Source organism: Salvia hispanica, chromosome 3 (assembly GCF_029641045.1).
Source record: "Salvia hispanica isolate PSC_SH4W2 chromosome 3, Shi_PSC_v1, whole genome shotgun sequence".
NCBI lineage: Eukaryota > Viridiplantae > Streptophyta > Magnoliopsida > Lamiales > Lamiaceae > Salvia > Salvia hispanica.
Window position 1 is genome coordinate 40,257,213 of NC_142694.1, and position 27,948 is coordinate 40,285,160.

General features: G+C 34.3%; 5 protein-coding genes and 1 non-coding gene across 10 annotated transcripts; 3 read left to right on the forward strand and 3 right to left on the reverse strand.

The window, feature by feature from the left end:
• Window positions 1-15: 15 nt before the first annotated feature.
• Window positions 16-4,683, reverse strand: LOC125217087 (two-component response regulator-like APRR1). 2 transcript variants are annotated; one of them, XM_048118913.2, is made up of 7 exons: window positions 4,010-4,138; window positions 3,265-3,324; window positions 2,748-2,909; window positions 2,542-2,675; window positions 1,932-2,102; window positions 1,737-1,845; window positions 16-1,349 (listed from the first exon to the last, which is right to left on the reverse strand). In XM_048118913.2, coding segments are annotated over exons 2-7 (1,452 nt in total). In that variant the 5' UTR covers window positions 3,266-3,324; window positions 4,010-4,138; the 3' UTR covers window positions 16-474. The 2 variants fall into 2 exon arrangements, with proteins under 2 accessions (XP_047974870.1, XP_047974868.1); XM_048118911.2 differs by lacking the exon at window positions 3,265-3,324 and having other exon boundaries at window positions 4,010-4,683.
• A 1,180-nt stretch (window positions 4,684-5,863) lies between these two features.
• On the forward strand, window positions 5,864-5,937 carry TRNAI-AAU (transfer RNA isoleucine (anticodon AAU)). Its single transcript has one exon. It is a non-coding gene; the product is annotated as a tRNA-Ile (tRNA).
• A 2,712-nt stretch (window positions 5,938-8,649) lies between these two features.
• LOC125211146 (thioredoxin-like 1-2, chloroplastic) lies at window positions 8,650-10,317 on the forward strand. Of its 2 annotated transcripts, none has more exons than XM_048110851.2 (4): window positions 8,650-9,187; window positions 9,291-9,467; window positions 9,563-9,727; window positions 9,827-10,317. In XM_048110851.2, the coding sequence occupies exons 1-4, from the start codon at window positions 8,984-8,986 to the stop codon at window positions 10,037-10,039; spliced, it is 759 nt and encodes a 252-aa protein (XP_047966808.1). In that variant the 5' UTR covers window positions 8,650-8,983; the 3' UTR covers window positions 10,040-10,317. The 2 variants fall into 2 exon arrangements, with proteins under 2 accessions (XP_047966808.1, XP_047966807.1); XM_048110850.2 differs by having other exon boundaries at window positions 8,652-9,187; window positions 9,285-9,467.
• Window positions 10,318-16,836: 6,519 nt separating this feature from the next.
• REME1 (Pentatricopeptide repeat (PPR) superfamily protein) lies at window positions 16,837-19,992 on the reverse strand. 3 transcript variants are annotated; one of them, XM_048113103.2, is made up of 2 exons: window positions 19,634-19,992; window positions 16,837-19,390 (listed from the first exon to the last, which is right to left on the reverse strand). In XM_048113103.2, the coding sequence occupies exon 2, from the start codon at window positions 19,357-19,359 to the stop codon at window positions 17,428-17,430; it is 1,932 nt and encodes a 643-aa protein (XP_047969060.1). In that variant the 5' UTR covers window positions 19,360-19,390; window positions 19,634-19,992; the 3' UTR covers window positions 16,837-17,427. The 3 variants fall into 3 exon arrangements, with proteins under 3 accessions (XP_047969060.1, XP_047969059.1, XP_047969058.1); XM_048113102.2 differs by having other exon boundaries at window positions 16,837-19,406; XM_048113101.2 differs by having other exon boundaries at window positions 16,837-19,457.
• A 541-nt stretch (window positions 19,993-20,533) lies between these two features.
• LOC125212838 (putative calcium-binding protein CML46) lies at window positions 20,534-21,285 on the reverse strand. Its single transcript, XM_048113109.2, has one exon. It carries the CDS (start codon window positions 21,236-21,238, stop codon window positions 20,759-20,761), a length of 480 nt encoding a protein of 159 aa, XP_047969066.1. The 5' UTR covers window positions 21,239-21,285; the 3' UTR covers window positions 20,534-20,758.
• A 3,070-nt stretch (window positions 21,286-24,355) lies between these two features.
• LOC125212836 (uncharacterized) lies at window positions 24,356-27,624 on the forward strand. Its single transcript, XM_048113108.2, has 4 exons — window positions 24,356-24,859; window positions 26,987-27,025; window positions 27,196-27,280; window positions 27,457-27,624. Exons 1-4 carry the CDS (start codon window positions 24,479-24,481, stop codon window positions 27,537-27,539), a joined length of 588 nt encoding a protein of 195 aa, XP_047969065.1. The 5' UTR covers window positions 24,356-24,478; the 3' UTR covers window positions 27,540-27,624.
• The last annotated feature ends 324 nt before the right edge of the window (window positions 27,625-27,948 follow it).

Below are 27,948 nucleotides of genomic sequence, written 5' to 3' on the forward strand. Positions count from 1 at the left end.
GAGTAGTCGCAGAAATGTTTGAAAGAAGTGTGAAAATTGCAAAATGATTGATAGTTATCAATATTACAACAAGTATAAGTACCTCTCTACTCTAAGAATATCTTATTCCCTAACAACATCAAAACATATACAGCAAACAAATACAGCACAAATTTTGTTCGATTAGACACAAGTCATGTAAAAGAGAAGGCATAAATTGCCGTCGTAGAAATGGATCATGTCATGAGTAGTTGTCACAGATGGAAATCAATCTATATATCTAAATTTACCTTTTCCCTCTTTGGCCTAGTTAGAGAACTTGCTGAATTCCACGAATCGTCTCGTCTGCCTGGCCCCGATGAGAACCCCCATGAATAGCTCTACATACCTACCTTTGTATCCTGAGATATTATCTTTAATGATCACACCTAGCTGATCTCAAAGATGAATGCAGAATCATTTGGTAATGAATCACATGGACGCGCCATCTTCGTGTCAAATTTGCATATTGGCAGTTTGATCTTCCTCATCGTACTCTTCCTCTTCTCCCTCATCATCTTCGGTTAGAGCAGGTTGGCCATTAAGATCCACGTTAATGCCATTTACCTTCCTCACAAACTGGCCCCTTATACGAGGTCTACGTTCAGCTAGCTTTTTCCTGTTCACGTATCTGATCTTCTTGTCAAAGCATCTTTCCTTCCGTTTTTGCCTGAACTTCAACAGTGCTGCCTCTCTATGATCAACTTTACTTAACTTCACTTCACTGAACGTAGAATTCCCAAATGATGTCCATGGATGTGGACCAGGCATTTGACCTGGATGTGGGCATAAGCCAAACGGGTAGTACGGATAAGGTGCCATTCCCGGGATGTGAGGAGGACAGTGTGGAACATGACTGTACTGAGGAATCAAAGCAGAATTGGCATGGTTGCTTGTATCGGGGAGGTTCTTGGGATACATAGATGCTGATGACATCGGCACTTGATTCATCACCCCGGGCATGTAATAAGGATATGGGGTCTGGTTATAAGCAGCCGTCACATCATTAGGAGAATCATTTCCTAAATGCATATGCTCATTAGGAGGAGTGCTTGACCTGTCCATAACAGAAGATTCGGGAGCACTGTTACTGCTTGGTTGGTCATCTTGTGGTGAAGGGTTTTCTGGGGTCTCTCGAGTTTTTTCTCCTTGAATGCTCGAACCCACTTCACGGTTCAGTATGTGATTCTCCACGAAGCTCACATGTTGAGCTGTAATTTCAGGAACAGCGTGGTTGATGCTCTTGGATGTGCTGGATTTGACATAGGTGAAAAAGGCTGAAGATTCGCCTATCTTCAATTCGCTCTTCTTTAAAAAAGGTAAAATTTGTCCTGAAACAATTTAAAAGCACACTTAACAAAAGCTTGCTTAGATCAAGCCTTAATCTTTCAAATTTCAGTAGGAAATTCAAGAACTAACTGAGAAGAATCTAAAATACAGCACCTGGAAGAAATCAATGAATGATGACTCATATGCTAACTTTGCTGTGAAAACTATCAGAGAAACTCAAAATTACAATTCTCTAGCATGTAAATGCACTTCAGCTATTCGATTCATGCTTCGAGCTTTTAGTTAACAGTCACAGAAATCATGCGCAACTAAGCCAATAAAAAAAACAGTTTCAACTTCATTCTTCAAATATACACACATAGACAGACATGCACAAGATTAGCAGCTTTTAGTAGTAAAAAAATGATTAAATCTTGTGATTAATTTACCTATCCTCATTTCATATGTACGCCTGTCACTTATTCCTGGCACATCAGGCTGACACTCCCGACGAGTCTCATCTGCAGTAGCTATAGGAACAACTGTGGTGGTATTTATCTGAAAATATAGATGCAAAGACAAGTCAAATACAGGCACACTTTAGGGGTGCTTTCAGATTCTTCAGTACATTAAATTAACCTCACCTCATTTTCTTGGTGAGTTGAGACACACATCTCTGGGTTAGTACTCTTTCGAGAGTTGTCATCTGTGTCATCCGAAAATAAGGTAGTGCTATTGGTGTTAGCGTCATCACTGTGGTCTGACACCACCAGATCAAAATCATAACTTATGATGTTCTTCTCCACAAGTCCAAGCTGAAGATAGGAAAGTTAGACGGATGCAATTGCAACAATTGTATATATACTAAAACCTTAGGGAATATATGGCTAATGTACTCTGTCAAAGTAAACAAAATATATATACACGCAACACTCTGCATACAAAGTTTGACAATAGGACTACGACCCCTGGCTTAGAGGTAGCCTGGGTGCGAAAAGGAGGTATGGTTTGCATGATGTAATTTATACTCCGTAGTTAATAACCATTTATCTATCAGTTTATTCGGCTAGTCAGTTAAAGGTAACTGGTGTTTGCCAAGGGTGCAACTAAGAAGAAGTGGCTGTAGCCGGTGGAGACCCATCATGGGCCAAGAGGGTAACAACTTAGAATTTACGATTGATTTATTCAATATATGCCTTTTTGAAAATATTAAATTAAATGATAACCACGTCATGCAAAGTAGATAGTACGTACCATTCTCCTTCTTCTCCACATGTGAGTCCACAAGTTCAACAGCTCATTTGTACGTAATGGCTTCACTAGATAGTCGGCTGCTCCAAATTTGAGGCACTTGACAACGAGAGGGACCTCATCTTGAGCGGACATCACTAACAAAACGCATGCAGAAAAATAATTAAATTAAATTCAAATATTCATAATCAAATAAAGTGGATACTTACTTATCACAGGAATTCGTCGCAACTCTTTGTCCCTCGTAATGTACTTTAACATTTTCAGTCCTTTAGACATTGGAAGCTCTACCTCAGAAAGAATGATATCTATATCAGGCCCCTCTGCATTCAGTGCATCGATTACCTGTCTTGGCGACTTTACGGTAGTCACTGAAAAGAAAGATCCATTACATTCAGCACCAAAACTCCATAAATGGTTGAATGCATTAAAAGAATAAAACTCAAATCAACTTTCCAGAATCAATAACTAGATCCTTTTTTCTCAGTTCTCAAACCATCACCAAATCAAAAACGTATTTGTTAGTGTACGTACTACCCAAAATCACCAGCAGGAGTAGAAAGCGGACAGCATACAGATTCGGAACTTGAAAGAACATGAATCTAATTTAGACATCTGTTAGCGCGTGTGATGCGAACTTTATAGATGAGAAAAAAGAACAGAAACCCTTACGACATACTTATATGATTGAGAATATTTCCAAAATGTAGTACTAAAGCAACTTACTTTAGAGATGGACAGTACTGCATATATACAGAGTTGAATGAACTCCTATAGCTTCATCAACTGATTAAGTGACAAATGATGTAAAAGTTAATTAGAACAAGTTCTTAAGTAAACAACTCCAATATTTTTCATGTGAACTGCCATGACAAAGATAAAGTGATACAAGTGAGGAGGAGTTCTGCAAGGTTGAGATAGCCAACGGCTGGACTCATGTTTAAGTGGTGATCCAGATTCCAGCCGATCCTCAGGAAACCTTACTGAAGTACCGAAACTTAAGGAAGCCAGTTGACTTAATTCATTGAATTCTGTGATTAATTAAAATCTTTCGGATATGTAACTTAGAGCACGTCAGCTTAGAGCAACCTACATCTCGAATGAACATATATCATACATATCGGCAATTAAGCCTATTTTCTATAATAGAATAATTACCATGGTAAAGATCAACAGTAAACTCCAGCTTCCTTAATCTTTTCGATCCATGAAACATCAGTATCACAACTACAGATCACTAAAAACTTCACAACTATTTCATAAACAAATAGCATAAGTACATACATGACTAAAGCACACATATTGCAAACAAGAATCATCAATATAACAAATAACTAATCAAACATACACATATTTACAACAAGAATTCATCCACATAACAAATAACTAACTAACCATAAATAAAAGCAACTTCAATCAACACTCAAAATCAATGAATTCCAAATCAAGAAGAGGAATAGCAAATCAAAACCTTGATAAGAACATCTACACAAAAGTGTGAAAACCTCCTCAGAACTCCTCACATCATTATCACAAAGCAAAATCCTCACTTTACTCCGATCAATAAACCCGTCCCCGGCCTTCGCTATCTCACTCTTCTCCATCACTCTCCTCACTCCTCAGCCTCCAAAACTAATCTCAATCACTAACTAGGGTTCCAAATTGACCCCCAAAACCAATCAGCTCTACACAAACTCCATTCTCACACCTCAAAAACCTCCCCAAATCGATCAAAAACACTCCAATCCAATCCAATTCACCGCCAAAATACACCACAAACATCCATTCCTCCAGATCATCACCACACCACAAACCAAACCACAGAACTCAGCTCAATATCAATTAGGCAGCAGCTGCGCCAACAGCGTCAAATCAAATCATCAATCAGCCAATTGACAATCCCCGATTTCCATAAACGGCAATCAATCATCACAGGGAGCAGCTGAAATAGGAAACTCCGAATCCAACGGTTAATTACCCGAGCCGCCCCGGCGCACTTTAGCACACCACCTATCAAAACCTGTATCTATCTATTTCTATCCAGTGAATGAATTTCCTTCGCTTGTAGCAGAAAAGCTCAGAATAAAGTGCCGAAAAAGGGGAGAGAGAAAAAGATATTTTAATAGCGCTTTTTCTTCTCCAATTCTGTAGTGGTGGCTGCTAAAATGCGCGGATCGTTGATCGCGTGAAATGGAGGGCGGAGATCGAGCGCATTCGGCGCAGGTTAGGGAAATGGATGACGTGGAGGGCTAGGAGAGGCTGGATGAGGAAAAAGTGGAAAGGGAAGATATTATATCGATTAAAGAGATAGAAAAATGCCACGTCAGCGGAGAGATCTAACTAAAGGTGGATGAGCTGTGATTTTGAATCAAGATAGACTCGACAGAACATTTCGATTTTTCTTGGTGGGGTCCAAAGGCCCCTTTTGCAACTCTCATTGGCCATCTATATTTGTATCCACAAAAATTGTTTTTTTTTTTTTTTTTAAATAGAATGAATTATATTTATGTTGATTCAATCACGTTACTAGATATTCTTTTGGCTTTTCTTTTTTGGTGTATTTTCCACTTGGGTACAATTGGGTCGTCGTGACAATGAGGGGTGCATTTGGATGGTGGTGAGGGTGGATTTGGTAAATCGAACTCGTGGGTGAGTATTGTGAAAAAAGTTCATTGTAGAAGGCAGATGCGGTGATACAGTACAATTGACAATTGATAACGGGTGAAGGACGAAAGTTAACCACAAATAGTTGGGAAGGAGTTGTCGGACCATGGAATTAGCGTAAACTCTAATAGTCAAATTTAATGGAATTTTATGTTGGATTCTATGATATATAGCACATGAATCGAATGATGTTTAAATCATGAGAGCCAATGATACTTATTATAAAAATCAGTGAAAAATGTCTTTGTCTGCATTGAAGGCAGAGGTGGTGCGATGGATCTTACTGCCAGTTAATAGCACACGAAGAACAAAAGTTAACCAAAAATCCACTATCACAAATAATTGAAAAGTGGTTGTCAAGTCAAGAGATAGACGACAATTCCAAATAACAAATTTAATAGAGTTTTGGATTGATAAATGATACTCCATTTATCAATTATGGGAAATGATATGCCTTATCTTTTATCTTTATTGATAAAAAAAATATGCCTTTGTGGTTTTGGGTGTAAGTTATGGAGGAAATGGGGTTGACTTGTTAATTTAGTTTCATTTGTTAAAAGTGCATATATTGAATACATCCCCTTCAATAAGATGTGACGTTGATTTTTCAGTGTTTGTCATCACTAGTTTTATATAGTAATCTTTATAGTTTTGTACAAGGGGCCCATTAGCTCAGTTGGTTAGAGCGTGGTGCTAATAACGCCAAGGTCGCAGGTTCGAGACCTGCATGGGCCACTTTTTTATTTTTTATGTTGTAAATTCTACATTTATTTTGGGCTAAATTAAATGGGCTTTTAAAATCAAAGTTTGGTGCTTTTTGGGCTAAATGGGCTTACAAGGGCTACGGATTCCTTCTCGTTAATTTATTGGCCCTTTACACGGCCCACAACTCTTTCCCCATCGCCCATCACCTGTTCGACCAAATCATCCGCGGAATGCAGGTGATCGTGAAGGTTTTGAAGAGCGGATTTCGTTCTAGAGCAGTTTGATTGATTTTTATGTTAAGAATGGTGGGGTGAGATGGAGTTATTGAAGCGAAGAAGGTGTTCGATGAAATGGCAGAGTGGAATGGAATTCCTTGCTGCAAGAAGCTGATTCTTGTCGCATCGAACAACTCATTCATTCATATGTATGCAAGCTGTGGTGAAATTGGTTGAGAAGCAAATGGAATAAACAATAGAAAGATTGAAACAAAAGATTAAAACGGTATTTTAAAGTTAAAATTGGAATGATAAAGGTATTTTAAGTTTAATATAAATACTACAGTTAGTACTTCCTGTTGTATTTTAGCCAACTTTTAAGTAGCTGGTTGTTATAATTTATTGCTTAATTTTCTTCTCAATTTCATTCAAAATTTTGCTGGAATGAATTGTAGTCGAATTTAAAGTTAAATTTAATGTTTTTCACATTTAATGTTATTTTAATTGACTACTTAATTAGCATTTTATATTAACTCTATTAAAGTCAATTTACTATTAATTGCAATTTGGAAACTCCATTTAATAATGATGTATAAAGAACGATTAAAATTTACAACGGACCACAGAAATCATAACCAAAAATTTGATGATAATTTTATACATATTCCAAAGCTGCATAATTACACAAACCTGCAATTCTTATCCACTTTGTATTAATAACAAATCATCCGCAAATTAAATTTCTGATTTGATTAACAAATTATCCGAAAATTAAATTTCTAATAACAAATTTCTGGTTTGAATTAAAAAGAAAGTCCCATTAACTAACTACATTGCCGTTCTATTCTAAATGGAGATTAGATTATTACATTTTATAATTAGTAAAATTATTCCTTCTGGATAAATTTCCGGTGTTGGGTGATTAATTAATCAATTCTAAAGAATTTTCTACTAAAACAAAAGCAGATTGTTTTTAGAGCTAGCAAATTTTGACGTTGATTTGGAATGAGTCAAAACTTAGAAACGAGATTATATAAGATCAAATTTTCAAATAAGTTAGTAAAGAAATCAATTTTTGAAATTTGTATGTTTCGTAATGTTCTCATTCGTATATTTCCTAACAAAATTCACGATGACAAAAGTAACACCGTACCACTATTTCTAGTCAATCATTTATACACGTGGACGAATAATCAATTATTATGTGGTAATTATAAAAAATGCTCAAGGCTAAATTTTTCGGCCAGCAATATCCACCACGCTATACCATCAATTTTTTCTCGCCCAACAATATCCAATACGATAGATAGCGTTTATACTGTTGTTGTGTAGCGTTTATAATATTGCTGGATACGTAGTGTCACAATGTCACTTTAAAAGGGATTGTCATTTTAACACAAACCTTTAGACCACGTTTATCGGTGGGGTGGTTGACCGCCACCACACCCAATATTTAAAAAAGAAAAAGAAAAAATGGAATAAAATACCTCAATCCCAACCGACCGTGGTCTCTTCCAACCCAAACACCAACCATGCGGTCTCCCTTCCATCATCCAATGTGATTGTGCCAAATGGCATCATCTCATTGGTTAATATATATATTTTTTTAAAATTTATATATCTTTAATATATTATATTAAAATTATAAAAATTATATCAAAATTCATAATTTTTCTTCCTCTATAAATAGAGACCACATTTGCTATAGTTTTGCATAAAAAAAAATCATCTTTTCTCCCCCTATAATCCTCCTTGTTTGATACAATTTCATAATTTTTTTGTTTCGTTTGTTGTTAACTATGGAGTATGATGAGATATTCTCCGATTCCCTAAATTTCAATCCTTCCCAAAACATCAATAATAAATATTCATGTAATAATATTATTATTTAAAAATGATATAAAAATAAATGTATAATAGTGTGGTTGGGTGGTCATTGATAAATCATGAAAATAGGTGTAGTTGGTTGGACGAATATTGATGATGTGAAAGATGATGGGGAGGAAATAGAAATGAATCAAATATTAAAAAAGTGAATGGTTGGATTGGGTTGAATGGTTACCGATAAATGTGGTCTTGCTGCCATTCATAATAACATTTCAACTGCGGCGTAATCATTGTGTATTTCACCAAAATGACACGAACAAGAAAATTGCAAAAATTACTAATTGTGTGGAGTAATTGATAATTCAGATTTTGAAGTGTGAACGAACTGCAAATATTACAAACCTTGTTATTTATAATTCAATTTTGAAAAAAAGGTAAAACGAACTAAAATTTGACAATTAATCCACCATAATTCAAATAATCCGTTTAGAATGCATATTGGCTATTTACCCGAATTCAATTAATCCATTTAAAATACTATAGTTTAATCCAATCAACAATAATCATAACGAAATTAAAAATAGTTTTATCCGATTATTAAATTACAGGAAATTATTCTTAAGTTAAAAAAATATTATAGACTAAAAAGGGAACATTTTAATTTTGGATAAACATTTTTTTTTCATTTTATCCATTCTCTCTCTCTCTGTGTCTTCACTATTTGTAGCTCAATTCCTTCAATTCACGCTTCTGTATTTCCCAAGCTTCAAAATCTCAAACCCCTTTCAATTAATCCCAACCCTTCTCTCTCTAACAAGAGAAACAATCACAAGAAGAAAACCATAAATCGAATTCCTCCTATTCCTTGAAGCGCCTCTTTGAGCGCAAGTTCTTATATGATTTATTCTTGATTGTAAACAAGAAAATTGAGGGTTCTTCATCCACAAAAAAAGATTTATTTTTGTGGGTTTTCTGTTTCGTTTCATGGTATTTGTTTTTCTAGTTTCGATTTCGTTAAAAATCGGTGAAAAATCATGTCGTGTCTACCAGCTGCCTTCTCTGTTTCTGGCTCAAGCAGCCTGATCGTGGGCAATCGAGAGAAAGGGTCCTCGATTGGGGGTTTCCAGCTGAGGAACCCTAATTCGAAGGAAATTTGGGGGAACACTCTCGATTTCCCAGATCAGAGAGGCTTCGTCGCCAATTGGAGCAACAAAGCCCCAAATTTGGACCCTGTTTATGTGAGTATCTGTTTTCAAGCTTTGATTTGGGATGATTTAGAAACCCCCAAATTTGGGATTTCATGTTTTTGATAGTGATGTGTTGTTAAATGTGAAGGCACAGGGAGCAATTTCATTTCCGAAAACTCAAAAATGGTGGGAGAAATCTCTGCAGCCTAATGTGATTGAGATTGAATCAGCTCAAGAATTGGTGGAGGGTTTGAGGAATGCTGGTGATAGATTGGTTGTTCTGAATTTCTTCTCTCCTGGCTGTGGAGGGTGTAAAGCTTTGCATCCAAAGGTGAGAATTTGGGGGGTTTTTTAAAATCAAGATTGGATTTTTACTTCAATAGTTGTTTCTTGATTTTGATTTGTTGTGTATGTATGTGTGGGCAGATCTGTCAGCTTGCTGAATCAAACCCTAACACCATTTTCCTCACTGTGAATTATGAAGAGCACAAGCCCATGTGCTATGCCCTCCATGTTCATGTCTTGCCTTTCTTCAGATTCTACAGAGGTGCAGATGGGAAAGTGTGTAGCTTCAGCTGCACCAATGCAACCGTAAGCGATTTATCCGATTGAATTGGATCGAGAATTGCATCGTTTGTGATTGTTTGTTGTGGATTTTGACTCGCGGTTGTGATTGTTTGTTGTGTGTAGATCAAGAAATTCAAGGATGCGTTGGCGAAGTATGGAAAGGAACGATGCTCCCTCGCCCCGGCTAAGGGTTTGGAGGAGAAGGAGCTCGTGGCATTGGCATCGATGGATCTAATATCTAAGGATTTGGAGGTGCGAGCGATGGATGGAGCTGCGAAATCGACCTCTTTTAGCAAGGTTGAGCTCAAGGAAGGCAATGCCATGGTTGCTGCATAGGGTTTTGTCAAGATTTGGGAATGATATTTATGTGTGTTTTTTAATATAGTTTTGTCATGTTTTGTTTGGAGGTGTAAATATGTTTTTCATATGTAATATTCCTATGATTTCAGGGCTGTTTGTTTTAGATATAAGCCCTGAAAAAGTATTTGGAGAATGGTTCCAAAATGGAGCACCTTTTTTTTGGTGGTGGTGTTAGATTTCTCATTTGTATGTTGAAGAATGAAGATGCAATGAAATGAAATGGATTTAGAGCATGAGAAATTGTTTTTTTTAAAGAGGATCGATAGTGGTTTCTTTTCTTATCTATGGTTACTAGAATCTTCGATCTTCGACATGTTAGGCGGAGTATATGTGTTTTGGATTTAGTTTTTGCTAAAAGAATAAACATGTTTATAAGTTCCAAAAGATCAAAATTACTAATATGAATTCGATTAACTTTGAAACATCTCGAAAAAGTACTTCAGAACATCTCGAAAGAATATTCTTGCTAAGAGAATAGTGTAGTAGTAAACATGCTGATAATTATGAATCGATATAACTTTGAACATCCAAAAAAAATGACTTCAGAATATCTCGAAAGATAAATATGAATCGATTTAACTTGGAACTTGGAAGGGAAGAAGATAATTGGGAAAAGTAGCAAGTAGGAGTATTGTCTTTTTAATAGCAGTAGAAGAAAGTAGTAGTATTGTCACATGATTAAAAAGAAGTGACTAATTTCTTTTTGTTACAATGTGTATAAAGTTTTGCACTCAACCAAATTAAATAACCAACCACCAGAGATTATTTGTCTTTTTTCCAAATAAAAAAAGTTTTGATATTATGGTTTAGGTTATGATATGGATTATATAAGAGGTGGGGTCCTACAAACTGGAAAGTGAAACTTTTTTATTTTAATAAATGCATTTTTCCCTTTTTTTCATATTATCTCCGCCTACCAAAATTTGTCCCACTTTGATCCGGCACGAGTTTTAAGAAATGTAATAGAAGGTGAATTAAAAAAGTTAGTGGATTGTGAGTCCTACTTTTATATATTAGTTTTATAATAAAATATGAGTAGAAATGAGTTAGTGGAATATGGGTCCACTATAAAAAATGGTAAAAGTGAAATGGGACAAATTTTGGGGACGGACGAAAATAAAAAAATGGGACAAATTTTGGTGGACGAGGTAGTAAATTTTATTTTCTATGTTATTTATTATTTCCATAAGAAAATGAGTAAACAATTATGTAATAATTTGTTTCTACTCATAAAAATTACTGGTTTGAAATGAAGCAGGTGGTTGAACAAAATTTATTTTCCAACTACAAAATATCGATGTCCTTTCCCCACTTTATTTTTGTCGATTTCACTGTTTAATGGAATCAAATGCAGAAAGCAAATCGAAACGTGTGATTTTGTAGCTCACCATTTTTTCTTGGATGAGACAATAGACATTACACTATAACGTGACACTTGGTTTTATGAGAGGGCGTTGTCAAATTTATTACATTTTCAGCTGTCAAAACCCACTAACAAAGTTCGAAAATGAAATTATTTTTAATGAAAAACTACACTTCAAAAATGTATTTTAATGCATCATATATGAGTAAAATATTTATAATTTGAATAATTGAATCGAATCAGATCATATTTCGATTTGGATATTTCAATTTTTAAGATAGAATCAGACTTCTTTTCCTTCAAAATCAAAATATGGGTTTTGGTGTTCGAATTGTATTTTAAAACAAAAAAAAAAACATGTTTTTTTTAATAGTACTAATTTTTTAACAATGAAGAGTATTTTGCAGTCCTATTATTGATATTATTTATTAGTTTCGTATATTTCTAAATTCTTATATAACGATGATGATGAATAGTATTTCACTATTTCTATTTGAAAGTATAACAGTCATTATTATTTGATTTTTCTTCGTAATGTCAATACAAAATTATCGTACTAATTGATTCTATACAAATATAAGAAGATTATGTTGGTCCCACAATCAATAATAGAAATTGACAAAATATAAAAAATCACCACTAAATTTAAAATCAAAATCAAGTGAGACATGTACCATGGCAATTGGAAAAAACAATCCATAAATAAAAAGCTATATCTATATTCAATCAAAACCATACGAATTTTCGAGGCCTTCATTGTGCCAAACTTTGTCACGTATTTTCACCAGTGGATATTAAAGTATTTAATGTAGTCACGCAATAATTTTCTGTAAAAAGTAATTTATTGCTTTTGAATTATTAACACCTAATGTTTAAAGTGATAAAATTTGGACCGTATATATTGCGACTTACAAACTAATTCTATCGGAATGATTTTTTTACCACACATAATAGTTATGGTAAATCCATAATAATTAAATTTTGATTATTTTAGTTCTAAAGAAATATATTCATTAATTAGCAATCCTCTTAGTCCAGCTAAACGTGACATACATTAAATTTTTCTAAGTGAATGCGCCCCATATATCATACAAATTCATTAAGGCCATGTTTGCTTGGCGGAAAAGTAAAATTGGCAAGGAAAATGATTCCTGGGAAAATGAATCCCAGGAATATGATTTCTAGTAAGTTTACTTTCCTGTGTTTGGAAAATATCAAGATTTTAAATTTATATTTAATTTAAACATCAAACTAAAAATATACTTATTATTTTTTTATTTATAAAAAAGAAAATATTGCAAAATTTTAAATAAATTATTAATTACAAATAATAATAATTACATAATTATATTTATTATTACGATGGATAGTTTAAATATGGATTATCCATCGTAATATATAATAATATAATTATAATTATAATTATAATTATAGTTATATGGAGTATTATAATACTCATTTATTATAATAATAAATATAATAATTATTATATTATAATTATAATAATTATGAATATTATAATTGAATAAATTTTATAAATTAAAATTGCACTATGACTTTATTGATTAATTATTAATTTATAAAATATACTAATAGTTATTATTTATTATAAGATTTATATTATAATTATATTTTAATTATTTAATAAATTATTTTTACTATTATGAATTATTATAAAATATAAATATAATTATGATAATTTTAATTATAGTATTTATTATAGTGAAATTAAGTATGATTTATAATTTTAAATTATTTTTTAAACATTGTAATTGTTATTATTATTATTATTATTTATCATTATATTATTATTATTATTATTATTATTATTAAAACTATACTATATTGCTTAAATATGTAAGAATCCTAAAACTGAGAAAAATAATACCTAAGAAAAGTTAGGATTCAGAATCCTAGAAAGTTGTACTAACTTTCTTTGTTCTCGGATTCTGATTACTTTCCCAGTTTGATTAAAAATTGTAATAAACGCATAAATTTAAAATTAAAGGAATCAGATTATTTTTCTAGACAGAATCATAATACATTCATTTATATATTTTATACGCCAAAATAACGGTATCTGAATGTGATTATATTAGTGATTTGGCTGACAAGATCACACACAAATTCAGTTTTGCTGCAATAAAGAAATCCGAAATATTTCAAGTTAGAAATTTTTTTAATTAGATTAATAAAAAAATATTGCAGTCAAATTATCCAAACAACACAGTAACGCCAAATAAAAAATAAAAAAATCTTGATTTAAACTAAAATTTTGTCTTGATTTATTACAGTGGAAATTTGAAAATGATTTCTAGCTTCAAACTGTCCACTTTTAACCAATATAATCCCAGTCGAGTCGTCGACAACTAATATATGGCTGTGATATTGTATATTAATATTTGGGTAAAGACTGATTGGGGAGTTTTGAGGGTATTTATAGAATTACCGTTCAAGCTTAAATATATAATTTAGATACTATAATCTAGACATTTAAGAATAAAAACTATAGTATAGACTATAGACGTTGCCTTCCGTTGAACAATTCTTTTATTTTCATAAACATACATGGTAATAAATTATGGCGGTTACAATTATAATATATTATTATAATTATATACATTATGGCGTTTCCAAATCATCATTTGGATAATTGTATTAGTTTCATATATAACGACAGCAGTTACACTTCTCTATTAATTTAAAATTATTTATTCAATTCAGCCGTTTTTAATTATAACAATAAATATGAAAATAAAGAGTTGAGAATTAGAAACAAAGAGTCTTTTAATTAAATTAATTCATAACACCACCCAATCATATATAAATATACTCATTCTTCATTCTATGTACCAAAATTCCTGACGATTTGATAGTGAATATTCTATAAAGCGTCGCTGGAGAACAAAGAATATGGACGCTACTCCGAAGAAGATGGAGTGCTTACCAGAAATTTCAGAAGATAAAGCATGAAGAGGATGGAGGCGCCCCCGACAACATCCAAATAGCTAACTACTAACCGAAAAATCTCCATTGAAAATCAACAACGAAAAAAGCGCGCGATTGTATGGTGAGAAGCAACGGTAATCTTCCATGAATGAGTGAAGAGGGCCGTGTAAAAGGGGAGTGAAGACCACAGATACGAGATAAGAATAATAATCAGCGCATTATGGTAAATATTAGTAACACTATGTTTATTTAAACTTTACTAGATTAAAGTGGGCCTTTAAAATGAGTCACCTTGATAATTACGATTTACGGTACACATTTTTACCATATTTTTCTTCCTTTTTAATATGTATATTTTTATGTATTTATTTAAAAACACAATACTTTAAATGGAATAGAATAGTTCGAAACCGTAATATGAAATCGTTGTAAGTCGTAATATTTAATTTTTTTATGTATTTATTTAGAAACACAATACTTAAAATGGAATATAATAGTTGTAAATCGTAATATGAAATTATAATACTCAAGTCTATTGTTTTTAATGAGATTATACTTATTTTAACTCAAAAATGGAATATAAATTTAGAATACTTTTTTCTTTTATCTATCCTTAAGAGAATCTATTACTATATAATTAAAAACTATCTATAAACTTGAATGTGTTTACAAGTTCAAGAATGATCGGAAAAAATCTAAAAATAATAAAACGTTATACAATGACGTATATTAAATAAACAATCTTTGAAATAATATTTCACTCAAATAAAAATAAACTAGCGGGTAACGATAAATTTTAGTTATAAAAAGCAATAATTTTGGAACACTTATTAAAAATCTTGGTTGAGTTTTTAACAACACAATATTGTTTTTGTATTTTTATTTGTTCATGAATTAATTAAAACTAAATCATTTTTTTTAGTATTGACTTGTGATGACTAAATGTTTTCTTCAAAATATCATTATTTCATACTCCAATTTTTAAAATACTTTCTATTGTTTTTTTAATAAATATACACTATAAGATGAAAAAAAGAAAAGAAAAAAAACGCAAGTCAAAACAATGCAGTTTTATAACTTTCGTCCATAATTGCATCGAATAATTAAAAGTGTATTTCTTTAATAAATGGACATTAGAAAAATATAATCTAGATGATGCTTACTTTATAACATTATGAATTCTTTAATAAAAATTGAAAAAAATAAAATGGTTTTAAAGGAAAATAACATAAATGATTTTGGCATGTCAAATCTTAAACATTAAAATTGATGATTGTCAATTTATTTAAGACAATTCTAACATAAATATAGCAAGAATATGAAGGGAGAATTTTATTGATAATTTGTTGGTCATGATGAATATATTTTAAAGTTAAGGGTTTAGGATTTAGATTTCAGGGTTTGGGTTTTTGGCGTATAGGGTCACTATATTGCAATGAAATGAAGCTCGACTAGGAAGTACCTCATCAGTGCAATCTTAGATTATAGTTTATGTATGTCTGCCAGTTTTGTGTTTATATTTAAAAGATTTAAATTAATATTTATGGATTATTAATAATATATGAATTTTCATTTCATATTTATGATGCATAATAATTTGATATTATATACAATTTGGAAGAAAATATATTGAGCTGTGCATCGCACGTGGATGACACTAGTTAATATGAAAACAAACATAGGATAAAACAATTAATAGGACGTGTGGAGCTGAGGATGATTTCAAACACATGTCCCAACCTCAATTATGTGGCAAGTACTCCCATAAAATTAGACTTCAATACTAAAATTGAAATTGTATATTGTAAGTTTATTTCAAAATAATACTACTAGTACTAATATTAGTACTTCCTCCGTCGAACAGATGACATACTTGGGAATTGACATGAGATTTTAGGTGATATTGTTTTCTAACAAAGAAAATGTGATATATTTTTTGCGACAAACTAAAAAGGAAAGTATAACATTTGTTATTGATAGAAAGATTATCATTTTGTGAGCAAATACATGTTGCTTAAAAATCTTGGTTGTATAAATCTGAGTTTAGCAGGAGTTCCGTCCAAAAAAATAGAACAAAGTGTATATGACACAAGTTTTAATGTAGAATTGGTAAAGTAAAAGAGAAGAGAAAAAATGTAAAAGAGAAGTAGTGTTAGTGGAATGTGGGGTAAGAGAGAAGGAGAAAAAATGTAAGAGAGAAGGAGAAAAAGTAAGAAAGAATTTTTCCATAAATGATTATGCTCTATTTTTGTGGACGGCCAAAAATGATAACTATCCTCTATTTTTTTTGGACGAATGGAGTAGTAAATTTGACAAGGTGCTTTATTGTGCAGAGAGTATTTGTCCCAGCTTAAGTGAGCAGTTTCATTTGATACAAATAATTAAAAAGAAATTAGATGGATTATAGAAGAGAAAATAAAGTACTATAAGATAAAAGAAAAATAAAATAGGAGATAGAAGAGAATAAAATTTAATTTTTATAAAAAAAAAATACTAGTCATTTAACATGGGTTGGCCCGAAAAGAAAGAGTACAAATCAATCAACGTGGGACGGATGGAGCTAGAGGAAATATTTTGATTACATTATATAATTAAAATAAGTACCATAAGAAAATGGCATCCCTTGACTGCAAATAGTGTGTGTTACACAAACAACTCAATCACATGCAATTGCTTGCTATTTCATAATGTTAACTTGAGTGATTGCTTCTCCAATCGATCGACCTACAATAATATACGACTTCTGCCAATTCAACCAGATCGCCATGAGTCGGACCCCGTCCATAACATAATCGACCGATCCAAGACGCACTCCTACAATTTAAACGGGTTCGAATGGTTACTAGTTGTGCTCAAAACGTTATGAATCAATTACAAGTCCAATCCCAGTGTCTCGATTTCGAGTGGCAAATCATCACGTGCCCCCATATAACGACCTTTCCAGCATCATATCAAAATACCAGTCTATTTGATGTACAACAATGTGTTGCACTACTTCAACAAATCTACGCGTGAGATATCCGACATTTAACGCTCGTGTTTTCGTTTCCCACTACCAGTAATCACCGCACGAGCAAGCCCCGTCGTGAAAATGATGGTAACGAACCGGATCCCTAACGATAATGCTTCTACCCTCCACTTTCGACAAAAGCTTTGCGAAAACATGGCAGTCGCCGCATATCCTCAGATTCTTTCGAATTCTAACCGTCTTCCCGTTCGGCAATCTCATGATCCCGAAAACAATAGCCAGTTTCTCGCTGTGGTAGACGAGCGAGTTCTCCATCTGCTCTCCTTCAACATCTTGATACACGAAGCTCGTGTCCGGAACATAGCCCTCTTCCTTCAATCTCCGAACGACACGCCCCAGCTCTTGATGAATCTCCGGATGAGCATTGTCGCCCAACGTGAAAGCATGGACTTGCTTATCTACCTCGATCCAACTGCATCCTGGTTCTTTCTTGATCCCTCGGTCCCTCATGAGTCCCCTCAGTTTCGCAACCTCATCCCACCGTTGGCTGTTGGCGTATAAATTAGACAGAAGCGTGTACGTCCCTGCGTCGCAAGGATCCAGGCTCAAGACCTTCTTCGCTGCATACTCGGCTAAATCCATGTCACGGTGGACCCTACACGCACCGAGCAAAGCTCTCCACGTCACAGCATCCGGTTCGCATTTCATTTCATGAATCAGTTTCTTAGCTTCGTCAAGCTTCCCTGCTCTTCCGAGGAGATCAATCATGCAGCCGTAATGCTCCCTTCCCGGATCAACTCCAAAGTCCGTCTTCATCGACTCAAAGTAACACCGTCCCTCCTCCACTAGCCCGGCATGGCTGCAAGCAAACAGAACCCCCAAAACTGTGATGTGATTCGGTGTCATTCCCGATGCCCTCATTGCCTCGAATAAATCTATCGCTTTCCGGCTGTAACCGTTTTGGGCAAAGCCTATTATCATGGTGCTCCAAGAGATCACATCTTTCACAACCATTCGAGTGAAGACGAAATCAGCGTCTTTCAAACTACCGCACTTGCAATACATGTCTAAAAGGGCGTTGTTCAAGACCAAGTCTCGATTAAACTTGATGACGTGAACGTGAACCTGTCTTCCCAGCTCCAACAACGCCAAACTAGTGCAGCCACGCAGAACACTCGTTAAAGTCGACTGGTCAGCCCAGAAACCCGATCTCTTCATCCGGATAAACAGATTGAGCGCTTCCTCTCCATCGCTGTTCTGAGAAAAGCCCCCAATGATGGAGTTCCACACCACAATATCCGAAGTTCCCATCTCGTCGAACATCAAAAGCGCTGATCTCGGCTCACCCCATTTGCAGTAAACATCGATCAAAGCACTCCTGACGAAAACATCCAACTCCAAGCCCACCTTGATTATGCAACAGTGAAGCTGTTTAAGGGTCGAAATCTCCTCCGAGGCTCTCAGAACCGAAGAATACGTGTACATATTCGGCTGAACACCATCTCTAAGCATCATAACCAGCATTCGCAAGGCCTTATGCTTACACTCCGAATTAGAGTACGCAGCGATCATGGTCGTCCACGACACCACATTCCTCCCGACCATCCGGTCAAACAAGAATTCCGCGTCATCCAGCAAATTAAACTTCACATACATGTTCAGAAGTGAGTTGATAAGGAAAGTCTTCGGCTCATAGCCATCAGAGAAGACGTGACGGTGGATTAGCTTCCCTTGTTTAACGGCTCCACAGGCTATGCAGCACTTAATGAGCTCGGAGTAAGTGATCGAATCCGCCCATAGCTTATGTTTCTGCATAGAATCCAATGCTTTCATTGCATTGGGAAGATCCTTTTGATAGCAATACATGGTGAACTCATCGACTATATTCCGGTGATCACTCGTAAACCCAACGGGTCTCGTCCTACCTTCAAATACCCGAACAGAATCGAATCTTCGGAGCTGAATAGCTACGTTTAATACTGCTATAGGGCATTTGAATCTTGACATAATTTTCATAGCTAAAGACTGAACACCACTGAAATCATAACTGCAACATTTTCAATCTGTGAAAAAGCATTCATTTTTAACCAATTCGATAAATTCCTAGAAGCATTCTGCAAAAAATAAGCACCAGTTTCATCTATAGCATCCACAAAATACAGTAAAACAGGACAAGCGATCATAAATACCAAATTGGAGTTATATCTTACACAATTCTCAATCCAAATCCTAAAATTATCGCTAATCTGTATAATCACAAGTATCGCAGCTTAGTTTTCTCGAATTGTACCTCAAAGTGTGAGAATTTGATCTTCATCTGCCCGCCGCTTCATTTCACCGCCGCAAAATCACAGCTCGACCCTTCCGCTTGCGCCGCCGGTTGGTTATATAAATTATCCAACGCCGCTGTATTCAGCTACCGTGTTCCGAGGCGAGGATGGTTTCTTTCTCTATTAAATAACAAGAACAGGGTGAGGATGCTTTTGCTTAGGCAGGCAATGTGTTTGTTGAAATTACTGAATGAGTGTTCGGAGCTGTTTTTTCGTAAAACTTGTGTATTAGGCGAAGGAGTAATTATGTTCGATTAATTTATGGCAAAGAACCAAAATTTGAGAGAAAAAACAGCAGATTATTGAAGAAATATGAAAAATAAAAGGTGGAAGAAAGATATGTGGAAATTTTAAAAAATAAGTACATATATAAACAAAATAAATGAAAATTGGTTTGGGTAGTTTAGGCTAAGGTCCATCAGTATTTTATTTTCAAGGCCCATTTGTTGTACACATGGACTATAGTGGTAATTTTAAAATTAATTAAAATAATAATGAAGTTTAATTAATTTGCAATTATTCCATGACGAAATATTCAAGTCACTTGTTGATGTAACATATATGTGTCTCAGAATCATAAAGTTTAACATTGTCCCATTTATCATACGAAAAATTCTAAATATTTTTTTTATCCTAATAGTTTTCCTTCAATTTACATACTTGTTTTAATTATTATATTCAAATATTATATTTACTCAAATAATATTCTATTTTAACATCTAACCTTGTATCCATAATAATTAAAAAAATTTATTTTTGGTTTTCAAATTTTCATCGGATTAGGATTTTTGAAAATTTAAGATTCACACGTGCACTTCAATATTTAGACAAGGAGTCCAAGAAAAATAAAACCACACACAAAAAAAAAACCTTCAATATATACACAATTGTTATTAAGAACGAACCAAAACCACAAAGACTTACAAGTTACAACCAACAACTGAACTAGCAACAAAAACTTTGACTGAGATGTCGTTGTACTTTTATGTTTTCGGGTTTTGCGGCTTGGCATCAGGCCGCTTGTCTTGAACCTTTGCTTGCTGTTTGCCAACTCGAGCCTTTTTGTTTTATAAAAAAAAAAAAAACTAGCAACAAAAACTTTCTTCAATGAGCTTCACAAACTCCCCAAAACTAATCCTCCCATCACCATCATCATCAAACACCATTATCATCCTCTCACACTCTTGTTGAGACAACCCCACCAGCCCTAGTGAGCTCATCACCTTCTCCAACTCCTCCGCATCCACGAACCCGTCATCGTTCTCGTCGAACATCCGGAACGCCTCCCTCACCTCCTCTAGCCCCGGCTCCGTCCCCTCGAAGATGCCTTCGATGTTCTCGACAGAGTCCTGCGAGAACGGCTCGTGATGAGGTAGACGTAGCCGCCTCATCACGACCCCAACCTCGCTGCCAGTGATTCTGGTAGCGACGCTCTTGGTGGGCCCACGGCCCGACTTCTGGTGGCAGAAGTCGGGCCGTGGAGGATGAAACAAATGGCATAAGATGAGAGATATGATTGTGATCATATTTTTTAAAGAGGCGATGATAAGTGAAATTGACGACATTTTTGAATGTGTGAGGGAATTGAATTACATTTTTTTGTGGCATTTGTTAGTTGATAATCTTGTAAATTTTATAGACATGGTTGGTGGAATAAAATAATTTCTAGGAAGTTTCTTTGAAATTTTGTGTAAGCTTTGTTGAAAGTGATAGTATAGTAAAAGAGTGTGGATGGACTTTCCGAGTAAGTTGTGGAATAGGGATTTTTATGTGAATTAATTCATTGTTTAATTAGTGGTCAAATTTAAATAATAATTTGACTGCTTAGTGATAAACGTTAATGTGGAACTCTTACATAACTTTGGAGCTATTTAAATACTCTCCAGGTCCCACAATAGATTATACAACTTAATGATACGAGATTTTAAAAAGTTTTATTTTTTATGTTTATTGGAGAGATGAATATAATTTTTATATTATATGAAAGGGAGCTTTTAAAAAAAAATAAGAATATGATATTGTTAGTTTAATTTAAGTGAGACATATTTTATGGGAAGAGTAAATATTAATAAGAGGGAGACCTAGTGAAAATGAAAGTCAAGATTTCAATGATAAATGATTGATAGGTTGTTTCCTTCCTATGAAGCATGACTAATGACCAAAATAAAGAAAAAAATATACTGTTTGCATGTGATTTGAAACGTACAGTTAAAAACAAGAATAACAAAATAACTATACAAAATTATTTCAGAATAAATATATATACGTAATTTCCCGATTAGTTTGATTTTTTTCACTTAATATGGTGTAATTTTTCATTTTATCATAAAACATAGTAACATTTATTTTAATAACAAATTGATTTACAATATCAATTTTTAATTACACTTAATATCGTAGATTTGTAGTGCAGGCCTCTCTAGATAGTAGACCAGAAAATTATTGATTTTGAAGTGTAAACACACTTTTGCCCATTTCGTTAAACTTTCAACACATGTGATTTTAATTGTCAGGAAAATTGAAAAGAAAAAACAAAATCAGTCATTGACTTGTAAACTTCAACGATATACGACCAATATTTGTTCGATTATGTGGATTCGGCTCGTTAACTAGTCTTTTTCGTATAATGTTTAGTATATAAGTCTTGGCCTTCTCTTATAATAAAATTAAATCTCATAACAATTAAGTAATTGTCTGGGATTCGCATTAATTTCAAGTAATAAAAAACTCCAAACATTTGGAATTTCTTAACATTATTCTTGGTTGACTTGTAAACTCAATAATAAAAGACCAATATTTGTTCGATTAAGTGAATTCAGCTCGATAAGTAGTTATTTTCAGATAGTATCACGTAAAGAAGTCTTGGCCTTCTCATGAGTAATAAAATTAAATCTCGTACCAATGTAGACATTTAGTAATAGCTCGAGTAGCATTGATCTCAAGTAATCAACACTCCAACATGTTGAATTTATTAACAAGAGTATTGATTGGTTTAATAGTCTCGAAATTGGAAAATTAAAGTGACTTCACTCAAGTAAGTGGTAATGGCTTGTCCCTTGGTTCGAAACGTGATAAGAAATATATATAAAAAATGACTTGACTTAGTTATGAGGTTAGACGAAGACTTTGTTGTGTCAAAGAAAGCAATATTAAATTCATCGACAAAATTCACAGCAAGCAATTGCTTCGTTCTAAGCTTTTGTCACTTTCATCGACTCATTTCTTTTTTATAAAAAAACCAAACGACGGCATAGAAAAAAAGTAGTAGTGCTACTACTATTATTATATAGACAAAATTTAGTATTTAATTTAAAATTATTATAAAAGAAAAATAACATCAAATCCAACAAAATTAATAAATAAGTATATATAATTCATCTTGAAATTATTCGTGAATCTGATCATACACTAAAGAGATCGGATATTCACAAACGACAAGAAACCATAGCTGTGAACTGTGCCAATTGCTGATTTTCGATAACTGTACAAAAATATTATCAGACTTAGTTAATTAATCATACTTTTTTGTTTGGAACTACTATCGCATTAACCAATCGTTATTCTATCCCCATCTTGTAAGTATATATTTAATCACCAATAATAATGGCAATGTTCCCTAAGTCATGCACGTCTTAGTATATTGTTTAGAACGGTTCAAGCTAGGCAAGTTAGTTTAAGAGAAATTTCATAGATGACTTTTGTTCATTAGAAGCTTAAAATTATTCTTTATGACTTTAAAATTGACAAATAAGGATGGATATTTCGAAATATTAATCATCAAGGATTTAAGATACACACAAGGTATTTTAATCTACTAATTGTATTTTTAATTGGGACTTATAATTCGGTTTATTGGTTATCAATTAATTATTATTTAAACCAAAATACTACTTCCGTTTTTTAAAAATAGCAACTATTTACCGTTCCTTAAAAATAGAAACTTTAGAATCGTTCTATTTTAGGACATAGACTCCACAATCCACTAATGCTACTTTCACTACTTTTTCTCTCAATCTCTCTTATTTTATTCATTTTTTTTATCTCTCTTACTTTATCAATTCATCTCACTTACTTTATCAATCATGCATTAAAATACGTGCCATTTCAAATGTTTATATTTTTCGAATACGGAGGTAGTAGGTCTCAATTGTTATTAGCATCCATAATAAGGAACGTCAAAACGGACTAGCCACAGGCTAGCGGGAAGGGCATGGCTGACGTCTGCTATTGCGTCAGGCTAACACGATGAACGAACGGACGATGGATGAGAGGTTGGGCGCGGACTACCCGGTTAACCAATCGCTAGCCGCCTAATGCGTGGTGATCGATAGACTAACTAAATTTTTTTTTATTTATACTCTATATTTACAGCTCCACTTCATTTTTTTAATATTTGATAAACATCATCAATTAAAATGAATTAATTGTATTTATCAATTTATTTGCTAGGCTAGGGCGTTGACTAACTTATTGCTAGGTTGTTGTTTGATTAGTCTATTGCTTAACTGTGAAAAGTCTATAATGACGTGGCAGTGAAATTTTTGGTTTGCTTATAGTAGTTTATGACTAGTTTGTGCGTGGATGCTCTTACACTAATGCAATCAATTAAACCAAAATTTTAATTTAATAGTGCTAATACTGATAAATTTCATACTAATACAGTAATACTAAATTTAAACACTATAAAGTATAAACCACGAAAAATGGCAAAAAGAAAATTGACTTGTTTTAATTTTATTTATCAAATTTAAGTAATTGATTAATTTTATCTTGTTTTATTTGTTCACATTTCATCATCCCAAAAAATGAACCCAAATTCCGCCACCGCCGGAAATCGCCGCCGGGCCAAGAAATCCACTCCCTTCCCCTCCACGCGGCGGTTCCGGTCCACCAGCCCAACCCGGCGAGTCTCCCCTCCACCGTCCGCAGCTCCAATCGCCGACGGCGGCCTCTTAATCGAAGAGCTCTCGCAATTTGAGGCTCTTCGAATTTCGCCGGAGAGTCCGAACCCTAGGAGCTTCCCGCACTATGTGAAGCAGCAATGCTGGGAGAAGGCGGAGAAAATCAAGGGCCGCCATCCGGATAGGTGGCGGCGCGACTCCTTGGGCAACATTGTGTTCCGGAAACTCGCTGGCTGCCCAGGCTGCCTCTGCCATGATTACGATCACATTGTTCCTTATTCTAAGGTAGTCTTTCAGTGGAAATTGGTGGTGAAATTAGTTAAATTGATTGATTTGAGGTTGGTTGCGATGCGTTGGAGATTTGTTGTAGAATTGAGGTTGTTTATAATGTTATGATTTAGAAATTTTGCCCGTTGAGTTTTTTTATGATGATTTATTATGGAGTGTGTAGTGTGTGTAAGTGTGTGCAGTGTGTAAGTAGTATGTGTATAAGTGTGTGTAAGTGTGTGCAATGTGTGTGTAGTGTGAGTTCAGTGTGTGTAAGTGTGTGTGCAATGAGTGTGTAGTGTGTGTAAGTGTGTGCAGTGTGTGTGTAAGTGTGTGCAATGTGTGTGTAGTATGTGTATAAGTGCGTGCAATGAGTGTGTAGTGTGTGTGTAAGTGTGTGCAATGTGTGTGTAGTATGTGTATAAGTGTGTGCAATGAGTGTGTAGTGTGTGTGTGTAAGTGTGTGCAATGTGTGTGTAGTATGTGTGTAAGTGTGTGCAATGAGTGTGTAGTGTGTGTGTAAGTGTGTGCAATGTGTGTGTAGTGTGTGTGTAAGTGTGTGCAATGTGTGTGTAGTGTGTGTAGTGTGAGTGCAGAGTGTGTAGTGTGTGTGTAAGTGTGTGCAATGTGTGTAAGTGTGTGCAATGAGTGTGTAAGTGTGTGCAATGTGTGTGTAGTGTGAGTGCAGTGTGTAAGTGTGTGCAATGCGTGTGTAGTATGTGTGTAAGTGTGTGCAATGAGTGTGTAGTGTGTGTGCAAGTGTGTGTAAGTGTGTGCAGATGCCAAATTTTATAGCTATTTTGAAATTCAATCATCTACTTTTGATATGGAATTCAAATTGTGAAATAGGAATTGAATTCAAATCCAAATATTTTATGGTACCAAACCTTGAATTTGGAATTTAAGGCTCCAATTTCAATCTCAATTCCAATTCCAATTCCAATCCAAATATTTTGCTCTTTTGTTCATTTGGAAAAGATTTCCAGAAAAAAAAGTTGAGAAAGGTTTCCTAAATAACCGAATATATGCTTTGTTTGTTGCATGAGAGTATTTGATTTATGGCGGGAATTTTTTTTCAAAGACGACTCTGTTTTAGTACATATAGTGGTGCTCGGTTCGTTAGAACTTAGATACGATAGGACCTGTTCAGTTCTCACTATTGCTCATGAATAGAGGCCATATTTATTCTCATCTCTCGTTGGGTTGCCATTTTTCTCAAAAACCTGGCCCACGAGGCCACGACCCTGCATGCCAACCCGTTTCCATAGTGTCAAGGTTACATTGTGTCTCACGATTATCTCTCCCACGGTCCCACACCACCCCCGTGACTAATTTAATCCTAGATAAAGTATATTTTCGCCCCAATGGCTTGAGAAACTATCACTTACCAAGGCCGGGATTAATATGTAGTGTGGAACATAATACTATGTCTTATGACGTGAATGTGGCTAACGACCATGAACCACCTTGTTTTCATCTTCAGCCAAATTGGTCATTAGAAATGAATTAACATTTGTGAAACGATCCCAATGAGTAGACATCGGTTTAACCGTTTAAGTTGTTTTCAGTTTGTTTTAGACCTGATGTAACCATATGGCTTAACTTTACTGTCAAAGTTGAGATCTTGCTTGTTCACTTCATCTCGGATAAATCTGAACTCGGAGGCTCAGATTGCTGGTTCTAAAGATCCTTACGTATTCCAATTTGTTGATTCTTTCTGGGCTCGGAATCTCAAGTAGGTGTCGGGCAGTAGCATAGATTCCGTCATAATGCGAAACTGTGCAACATTTTCTAATTTCGTACAACAGTAAAGTATGTTTGCATAAAGATCGATGGTTGCCTTTCTGTTCCTGACGTTCTTGAATTTCTTGGTTTTTTGACATTTTTATGACAAAATGTGCATTCCACCTCGCCTTTTTTAGGACGATTAGGACCAGATCGAGGCAGTAGTCGTACTAGTATGTCATTTTTTTTTTCATTTCTTGTCTTGTGTATTCGTATTTCGTACGACAGTACAGTAGGTTTTCATGGAAAGATCGATGGTTTTTGTCTGTATCGTGTTCGTAACTTACCAAAGCCTTTTGTTTCTCAAAGCTTTTTACTCGATTTTGATGCTGCTTATGAAATCCAAGATTTGCTATGCAGGGTGGGAAAAGCACCTTAGAAAATTGTCAAGTTTTGCAGGTAAATTCCTCCTAATAACTCCAAACATTGCTTATCTTGAAATGAACACATTGTTACCAATCAGTTAGTTACTCCCCTCCGTCCCATTAATAACGTCTGAAAAGGCTTCGGGCACGGAGATAAAAATCCTGTTTTTTTTGTCTAACCCACCGTTTTTGTTGGTGTCACAGGCAACTGTCAACCGATCAAAAGGAAACCGGACTGAGATCTCCAAAAACGAGCTTATTCAGAGGAGTGCCACTTGCCGGGTCTCAGGTATATTCGACTTCTACTTTTGGCTCTGAAACTCTTGAGAGTGATTTGAATACAAACATGTCACTTCAATGAAACGTTAGAATACGTTCGAGCAACCAAGATTAGTGAATCGGTGAATGAAATAGGAGCCAATGTGATGGATTCTTTTAGTGAGAATGTTGTTTTAACGGGTGCAGGTCGCGAAATGGACTTTCTTGAGCTGTCGTCCTATGGCAATGTTCGTCGTGGCCAAGATTCCGGGGGATGTAAGATTCAATGATAAGATTAGGATGTGATCCAAGTTATATAATCTGTGTACCAAATAGTTATTCGAACTGTATATTAATCCTATTTTTACTGCTAAATATTTTAATTAGATTATAGAGTTGAGGTATACTATCACATGTTCACTCGGAAGGAAATTTGTTTTTTAATTTTAAAATTCTATATATGCAATACCATATTGGAGACTATATTCCTCCATCAATATAATAGGAAGGATGACATAACAAAAATGTAATAAAAATAATTGAAATGTAACGCTTAATTTGTAAAAAGAAATAAAAGTAACAAATATTCTAATTCAAAGGCCCATCTAAATTCGATATCATGTACTCACAAAGTAGTATAGTATAGGCCTATTAAAACTAGCTTAGCCAATGATCATGTGACACATGGCTTCTCAATTA